The following is a 9,480-nucleotide window of genomic DNA, read 5'->3' as shown; positions in this document are numbered from 1 at the left end:
TCTAGTATACTATAGTCTTCTTGATTAATATTATCAGATTCTATAGGGATGCTAGTGGTAGGTTCATTAGGTTTGAATAAAGAATTCATTGATTCAGATTTTCAACAAAAATTTCCTATTTCCAAAGAGAAATAAGTAGATTAAGAACTTGAGGGAACACCACCGGGACCACCCTGAGAGCCCTCTGGCTTAAATGGGCTGACCATCGGTTTTTCTTGGCTTACCAACACAAGCTTCCCAATATACATTTTTCTCTCTAGTTATGGGTTATCTTTGTAAAATTTGTATCAATGATTCCTTTACTCTTTTTTTTTTTTTTTTTTTTTTTTTTTTTTTTTTTTTTTTATAAAGCAAGTATTTTTAGATGGTTTCTTATGGCATTAATTTCTTTTCTAAGAAAAGTGCAGTCGGCTTCATAGTATTCTATTGCAGACTGCCTACTTTGATATACATAGTATTTAGTCATCATTAATGTATAATTTTGCCTCATTAATTGTTGTTGTCTTTTAAGGTCTTTTATATTATCCATCAAGATTTGTAGATCCATTCTTAAATTATATTCTGTACATTTTAACTCATACAAATCGCAAAATCCAGTACTATGAGCATAATAAAAATCTATCGTAAATATCAGGAAAATAAGATAGAAATATCAATAGCAATAAAATAAGCAATAAAATAAAATAGTAATAACAATACTATCACCAATGGCTCTGATACCAAAGGCGTGTCCCAGGTATAAGATAATAAGGTATTAATAGAATATAATGTATTATTAAGAATTAAAGGCGGTAAGACCGGCCATATGCATGATAGCAAAGTAGGCAGACGGTATAACCGATCATATGCATGAGGAAATGGAAGCCCTAAACATGGTAATTTCTTAATATGAGCTTTAATCTGTTTTATAATACTAGTATGTTTTTCTGTCCAAGGAGGTGGATTCTTTTTTAATCTTTTAAATAATGGTTTGCATAATGGTCTGAGAGATTGGTAAAAATCTGCAACATAGTTGAGACTTCCTAGAAATCTCTGTAATTGATTTTTATCTTTTATTTCATCTGGAAATTTATCAGTAAATTCTATTGCTCTACTAATTGGTGTAATAGTTCCTTGATAAATTTCATGTCCAAGGAATCTAATTTTCTCTTGGAATAGTTTTATTTTTGATGAGGAGACAACTAATCCATTTTGTTTGATAACTTGAACAAAGATATTTAAATGTTTCCAATGTTGTTCAATAGATGAAGAAAATATTAATACATCATCTATATATACTATTGAAAAATAAGTGAATGGAGTAAAGATTTCGTTCATAATATTTTGAAATTCACTAGGGGCGTTTTTTAATCCAAAGGGCATAACATTCCATTCAAAATGTCCAAAGGGGACTGTGAAAGCTGTTTTATACCGATCTTTTTCAGCGATTTGGATTTGCCAAAACCCGCTTTTCATGTCGAATTTTGAAAATATTGTAGCATTATATAATCGGGATAATAAATCTTTTTTATTAGGAATTGGGTATCTAATCCATTGTAATACCTTATTTAAAGGTTTATAATTTATTACTAAATGAGGAACTCCTCTTTCTAATTCTGCCTGTTTTTGGACATAAAAGGCAGCACAACTCCATGGTGATTTACTTTTCCTTATTAATCCTTTTGTTTTTAAATCATTAATTTCTTTTTTACAATATTCTAGTAATTCGTTATTCATTTGGATAGGTCTAGCCTTAGTTGGAATATTTTTCTCAGAAAATTCTTTTTCATAGGGTAATTCAACTATGTGTTGTTTTCTATTCCAGAAGGCATTGGGTAGGTTAGCACATATTTCATTTTCAATTGTAATTTTGAAATTATCAATTTTTTGGGTTAATAATGGGTCTTTTAATTGTTCTCGAATTCTTTTATATTTTAATTCTTGTTTTAAGAAGTTTATTTGGTTTTCATTTCTTCTAATTTTATTTTTTGTTAAGAAATTAATTTCTCTGGTTAATGAAATTTTCTTTAAAGAGTTAATTTCTTTTGGTACTGGGGGAAATATGAACTTAAATTGTATTTCTTGTCCAAGTATTTTAGTAAAGATTCCTTCTTCTGTTACAGAGAAAGGGTAAAGTAGTGCAAGAAAGGGATTTCCTAAGATTACTTTGGTATTAATATTTTTTACTAAGATGAATGTTGTTTTAAAGCAAAGTCCATTATTACATATATGTGCATTGGATAATTTATAATTTATATTTAATTTTGTTCCATTGGCTTGGGATAATGTTTCTCTTGTTTTTTCAAAATATTTAGAAGGTATTAATCCCTCTTGTATATAATTTAAGTCTGCTCCTGTATCTAATAGGGCAATTGTAGTAAAAGAGAATTCTTGATTAATTGAAACTGTTACTTCAACATACCATTTTTGAAAATTTATCTTATTAAGAATATTAATGAAATTGTCCGTTTCATCTAATGTTGAACATTCTCCCTGTTCAATATTATGTTTTTCTTCGTGGAAGTTTTTCCCATTTTTCTCTATTTTTAATAATATAATTTCTTGTAATAGTTGTTCGTTTGAAACTTCTAATTTAAGATTGGATGTTTTTAAATTTCTAATTTCCTGTTTTATCTCATTGATTTCTTGTTGTATATCTTGAATCGTAATTTTCTGTTTGTCAGTTTTAAATCTACTTATTATTTCTGAAAAATTGTAAGGTGTTGAGGATGAAGTTATTGTAGTATTTTGATTATTAAATGTATCTTTTAATTTTTCTAAATAATCTTTTCTTTCTTGAGGGTTGTTGATTTTGTCTATTAATTCTAATATAATGTCTTCTTGTTTTGAAAGTACATTAATGGTTTTGTTACAAATACAATTATCCTTACTTAGACAATTACAGATATGTACTTCATCTTCTTCTAATTCACTATCGGAAGATTGTTCTGAAAAGCTTGATTCTTTTAATTGATAAATTTCTTCTTCTTCTGAAGAACTAACCTCATCTTCACTTAATTTTATTATAAAAATGTCTATTAATTTATCTTTTAATGTTTTGGGTATATCTAATTCATTAATTTGTTGTTTAACTTTACAGTTTGATTTGTAATGTCCTATTTTTCCGCTTTTATAACAAACAATCTGCTTTTTCTTTTTATTAGTCTTTTTAGGATTTTTTAGTGACTTATTATATATTTGTTTATCTTTCGTCTTTTTATAAGGTTTTCTGTATTTTCGTTTTTTATTAGAATAATTGTTATAAACTCTTTTTCCCTTTTTGTGTCTTCTTGAGGGGGCTAAAGGAGTGTAACCAAATTGTTCACAAAAAGTACCTAATTCTTTTCTAGCAAATTTCTTTTCTTTCTCCATTTGATTTTTTAATCTTAAATCATTGCACATAGTTAATCCAGTTCTATTAATCTTACTTATTATATCACCATATGTAAGATTATGAAAATCAATAGTACCGTCTGATCTTAATAATGATTCTCGTACCTTTTGGGCGAAGTAATATGGAAGTCCGGCTATGAACTTTTCCTTCCAGTATGGCTGTTGACAATCATTTCTGATCATAACTTTAGTTAGAAATACATCTTTATACCAACGGAAATCAGATAATTGAGGGCATTTAAGATTAATCAATAAATCACTAGTTCTTTCTTTAAATTGAACGGGATCACCTACAAAGTGTTTAGTTAATGCATATATTAATGTATTGACAGCATCTTCTAGGGGTAAATCATTTTCCGTTTTAATTATTTGCATATTTTCATCATATTTATAGGCTGTTAATATACGTGACCTTTCATCATATGAAAGATAATGATCCCACCAACCCTTTAGTTGGCCAGTAAATCCTGTAACAATAATGTGTGCTACCTGATGATCAGTTTTTCTGTTACTTTTATAGACGTTGGCTACCATAATCATTTCTTGAAAATGATTTAGTATTTCGAATTCTAAAGATAATCTCGAATATATAGATCAAAAAACGGATGAGACGGTTCAAATAGCTTTTCAGCCTTTCAGAAGATCTTTTTCACATTATTCCTCTCCAGCACCTTCTAGTTATCATACACCCAGATCTATTCTTACATCAATTTCTAGAAATAAATCTCAAAATTTTGACACCAGATCTTTTGATACTAGATCCCAAAATCTTGACACCCAGATTCGAGGGATCATTCCTGGAAACATTATTGATACACCAGTATATGCTATTAGGAATCCTGATAGAGCATCTACCTCTCAAAATCCTGAAAAAGAACCCTCTTCTCCAACGTATTCTCAAGTAGTTGGAGATGATGCCCAAATATATACCCTGAATAAAGAAGAATTTAAAATTAACAAAGAATATCTCAAACAAGATTATATGAAAAAAGAAAATAGTCACAAAAGAATAACATTTTTCTCAACCTTTACAAAACTAGAAAGAGATTATATTCAAGAAAGATATTACGAAGATTTAGAGAAAATACAGATCAATTCCTTTCTTTACATGGTTTGAGATATATAAATCAAACCAATTATCTACCATAAACAGGACTACTAATCAATGGATTAAAGGAGAAAATAACCAAATTATTTATGAAGAATATCCCCCTTTTGAAGCCATCAAGTACAATCAAAGGAATACTCAAATTCTGGCTACACCAATAAAAAAACATAATATTGCAAATACTGAAAAAAAAAATCTTGATAATATAATACAACAAAATAATTATAAGTATACTAATTTACTATATACTAATAGTATTTTTTTTATAAAATATAGTAATAGTATTAAATGTATTACAAATATTTATAATGATCAATTTCCCAAACCATAAGGGAAAAAAAAATTAATGATCATTTAAAAAAAAAAAAAAAATCCCAAACCATCAGGAAACGGCGCCGTTTCCTCTCCAAGACTCGAACGAATAAACCCTAGCCCCTCTCTTCTGAATCCTCATTCCTCACCCGAGCCCCTCTCTTCTGCCTCTCTGCCTCACTCTCTGCCCTCTGGCCTCTGCCTCTCTGCCCTCTCGTCTCTGTCTCACGCCGTTGCACATCTCGCCGTCGCCCCCTCCCTCTCGCCGTCGCCCCCTCAGAAACACAGGAAACAGCGCCGTTGCACCTCCCATCTCGCCGTGCCTGTAAGAACATGAGAATGTCAAAGAGTCTTTCCTTTAATTTATGTTAGTAGATTCTGCAAGTTTAGTAAAATCTTTATCCCATATTGTTACCATATACACAAATTGATGTTAAATTCTGATTAGTCACCAGACTCACCACCATCGATCGATTTCATGGAAGATGCATGAACCTTCTTTCATTTTAAACTACCCTAGCTTTGATTGGTTTATGAACCTTTAAATTGTAAAGAGCAATCCGTTTAAAGATCAGTACCGTGGCAGTAAAAATGAAAACAAAATAAAAGCTTTCCTAGATCAACATGGATTAGTTTGTGCCTTTTGCTTTGATTCAAAACCAAAGCCAAGATCTAGGACCCAGCTAGCTACGTTTCTGCCTTTACTGCTAATAAGGAGACTCTCAATATATAATTGCATGTTTCTCAGTTTTTAATTGGTTTTTCACACACACACAGATAATTGAATTAAAATTTGTTTAACGGGTGTTGCATAATGGGGCTATATTTATGATCCCTCCAATTTACTCGAGCAGATTATTGCTTTATTGGATATTTTCTGCAATTTTAGTGGTTAACATCTCCTATCTTAGATTTCTTCTTGTGTTGGTAATCCTATTTCTTTTTTCTTTCTGAGATTTTCTTTCTTATATAAGAATTCAAATCTATTCAAGGGAAATGTTAATGCTATGTAACAAAGACGCTGAGTTTTAATTTCAGGAAAAATTATCACTCTTATGCCCGACAATTTGTTCAAGGGTAATGTTAATGTAAGGTCAGGCCCAAATCTGACCTCTGTTAGTCTGTACCAACTCCGTGTGGTTCTCGTGGAGTCAAAGTGGAGAAGAGCAGATTTTCAGAGTCTGATTGAGTTCGGACTCAACCTCCAATTATAAATCCAGTGCACAAGCCTTCCTGCATGACTCGATTCTTTGTACCGCATTGAGAGGATCATGTTTATGAATTTGTTTCACCGGAAAAAAAAAATAAAAATAAAAAAAAAATAAAAGAAGGAAAAAAGTGTATATGAATTTGTTGCTAAACTGCAAGTTATCAGTTGTATTCCCAATCTCCATCATTTCTTTTCCATGACTGTTCTGCTATCTTGTTGTTTCTGTTCATCATTGCATATCTCACTTTTAGTTTTAGTTTTCTAGCTTGCTACCCTGACTGATGACAGTTAGCGGTGTCTAACCTCAGGGTAGGGATTTAAAATAGGGGGAGTCCTGAAGACTATCGGAGTGGTTGTGTATAAATTGTAATCCCGTTTAATCTCTCTTTGACATGGTTATTTGGCACACCCATTTTCATTATTGAAAACTTTGCCATTGGAGCTATCATAATTTTAGTGTTAAATCATTTTCATTCCTTTTTTTTTTCCTTTAATATAATTTTAATTGTGTGTTCCCGACATATATGCTTACAGTGCAGACATTGCCATTGTCTGATGAATGCCTTTTTGGTGTTAAGATATTATAACAACTCATTGGGAAAAAACTGTCACAGTTCTATACTTTTTGGTGTTTGGTAAGTATATAGGATTCCTTAACTGGATCTTTGGGAGCATTTCAACTAATTGTTTGATTCTTTTATTTTGAGAGGAAAAAAAAGTGGGGGGTCAATGTGGGGAAACAATTATTTTATTCAGCCTTTATGATGATCTGATTACACCCTTGAATCCATGATCTCCGATTATAACTTGACTCCTTTTCATATCTTGTTTCTTTCTTAAATAAACATTGTACAAAATACTTTCTCCTGCTCACATGGTTGCTCTTCTTTTGATTTTTGGTAGGATAGTTGAATGGGGGTACTCAATAAAGAACCTATTGTTTCTGACGAGAATAGACTGGAAGATGATAACTTGGAAGATCACAGTGAGGAAACACCTCAATCTGAATCGGAGTCAGAAGGAGATGAAGATGTGAGATTGACTGAACCCGCGAAGAACTCCATATACAACCGAGACGGTCTCCTTGATAAACTTGGAGATATTAGCTGGCCTGAAAATGTGGGATGGATACACAAGCTCTCTATTGATATTAATCAAGAGCAAGACGTGGATGTGAATGATGACCTAGCACGGGAGCTTGCTTTCTATACACAAGCATTGGAAGGAACTAGGCAAGCCTTTGAAAAGCTTCAGTCGATGGGGCTCCCTTTTCTCAGGCCTTCCGACTATTATGCTGAGATGGTGAAGACAGATTTCCATATGGAGAAAGTCAAAGGCCGGCTTTTGGCAGAAAAGAATAGGATTGAGGAGGCTGAGGAGAGAAGGAAGGCCAGGGAGGCAAAGAGACTCTCTAAACAGATTCAAGCACAAAAGCTGAAAGAGAGAGCTAAGCAGAAAAAGGAGGACATAGAGTCTGTTAAGAAGTGGAGGAAGCAGAGGCAGCAGACTGGGTTTGCTGGGAGTGAAAAAGATGCTGAGATGGATTTAGCCTTTGAAGATGGAAAAGTCTTTGAGAGGTCGGATAAGAAGAGACCCGGCGTGGCTCCAGGAGATCGTTCTGGAGGGAAGGGACGGAAGGCAAGACAAGTCGGTGGAAAGGGGAAGATACAAAAGAAAAGGGAATCTAAAAATTCGAGGTTTGGATCTGGAGGGAGGAAAGGTATGAAAAAGCAGAACACAGCTGATACCACTAATGATATAAGAGGTTTCAGTAGAGGCAATGCAACTGGAGATAAGAAAAGGAAGAGGTAGTAAATACCCTTGATATGCGCTTTTTGTTGGGCAGCAAATCGTTGTTTAAGGATTTCAATTTTTTTCATGAGGGGCTTGTTGTAGCCTACTGAGCTTTGCTGCTGATTCTAAATTGATATGTAAACGTTAAGTTTTGACACTTTGTTCTAATTGCATGTCTTCTTCAAGTGTTCTCTTATTCTGGTAATCATTGATTGAAGTCATTTTCTTAAATCATGGCCATATGTTTAGTCACACACATCTTGTACTAAGTTTGAAGCCTGACAACAATCTTACCAATTGTTAGTGTTTTTCCTTATAGCGGTGTCATCAAGTCTTCCTTAGTTCGTGTTATGCAGTGGTGTAAACAAGTCGAGTTCGTGCTCCTTTATTTTGTTATTTGAATGAGTTCGAGCTTACATTCGTTAGGTTGATTTATTTTTTGAACGTGTTCGAAGCTATAAAGGAATTACTTGATTTTAACATCCATATTATTTCTTATAAATCTACAAATTTTGATACACCCATTTTGAGTTTTTTGTAAATATCTTTAGAGAAATGCTATTATATCGAGTTAATTATACCACTCACGTGGCACCTTCATTTGATGTCATGTGGCTTATAAAAAGAAATTAAAAATACCAACATAAAATGGATAGAGGAAATTTAGGATTTTAATTTTCTTCTTTTTGTATTGTTTTGAATATAAAAGAGATAGAAGGGAATTTAAGCCACGTGGTGCCACATCAATGGAGCAAAGTGAATGATATAACTGGAGCAGCATAGTAGCAATACTCATACTTTTATATAGTTCATATGCACATATATTAAATAGAAAAAATTTAGAATAAATAATGTAGATGGTGTGTTCTACACATTTTAAAATCAATAAGTCTAGGGATAAACGATAATTATTTCCACCGCGGCACCTGCTGATATTGCCACATCAGCGGATAATATTATTAAAAAAAACAAGAAAAATAAGAGAAATTGTTTTGTCTATAGCTTACCGAGGAAGCTTGCTCAAGGTACGAAACCAAGCTTTAGAGAAACCAACTACGGAGCAAGGTTGAGGAAGCTTTCGGCTTGGTTGAGGAAGCTTTCGTCACTGTCGTGCGTCTTTGGGTCGTCGTCCCATAGTTGTGGTAGCCGTCGTCTTGCTGTAGAGCGAAACCAAGCTTCAAAGTGAAACTAGAGAGGGAGCTTGCTTAAGGAAGCTTTCGTCACCGTCGTGCATCTTTGGGTCGTCGTCCCGTTGTTTTTTTACCCGTCGTCACAGCCTACAAATCTCTGAGTCGAGGAATCGTGGGTGAGAGAGAGGTCTGTGGTCGCCGTAGTGGTTTCGTGAACACAAGCACTGCAGAGTTCGTGGGTGGATCCAGGTCAGGCCATCATCTCAGTGAAATTTATTAGGTTTGATCTTCTATGAGGCTATGAGCATGCTATATTGAGTTGTGTTATGCCTATGGAAACTTTCACTGGGACCTTTTCCATTTTGATATAGCATAACAACTTCTGGGTTGTCTATCTACCGAGTGTTTCATTATCAAACGTAGGAGTTGTTAATAGAAGAGTTGAGATAGGTTGGATCGATAATGCATGCACAAATATCATATAAATGATCTCACAGAAAAGTAGAACTAGAATACGTTCATGTTGGATACTCTGTTATACTTGCAAGTAGGGG

General features: G+C 33.2%; 1 protein-coding gene across 2 annotated transcripts; it reads left to right on the top strand.

Moving 5' to 3' along the window:
- The first annotated feature begins 4,923 nt into the window (after window positions 1-4,923).
- LOC121243056 (probable rRNA-processing protein EBP2 homolog) lies at window positions 4,924-7,992 on the top strand. Of its 2 annotated transcripts, none has more exons than XM_041141116.1 (2): window positions 4,924-5,117; window positions 6,906-7,992. In XM_041141116.1, exon 2 carries the CDS (start codon window positions 6,915-6,917, stop codon window positions 7,812-7,814), a length of 900 nt encoding a protein of 299 aa, XP_040997050.1. In that variant the 5' UTR covers window positions 4,924-5,117; window positions 6,906-6,914; the 3' UTR covers window positions 7,815-7,992. The 2 variants fall into 2 exon arrangements, with proteins under 2 accessions (XP_040997050.1, XP_040997051.1); XM_041141117.1 differs by having other exon boundaries at window positions 4,924-5,159.
- The last annotated feature ends 1,488 nt before the right edge of the window (window positions 7,993-9,480 follow it).

This window comes from Juglans microcarpa x Juglans regia, chromosome 8D (assembly GCF_004785595.1).
Source record: "Juglans microcarpa x Juglans regia isolate MS1-56 chromosome 8D, Jm3101_v1.0, whole genome shotgun sequence".
NCBI classification, from domain to species: domain Eukaryota; kingdom Viridiplantae; phylum Streptophyta; class Magnoliopsida; order Fagales; family Juglandaceae; genus Juglans; species Juglans microcarpa x Juglans regia.
The sequence above is the reverse complement of the archived record's forward strand: the minus strand, read 5'-3'. Positions and strand labels throughout refer to the sequence as shown.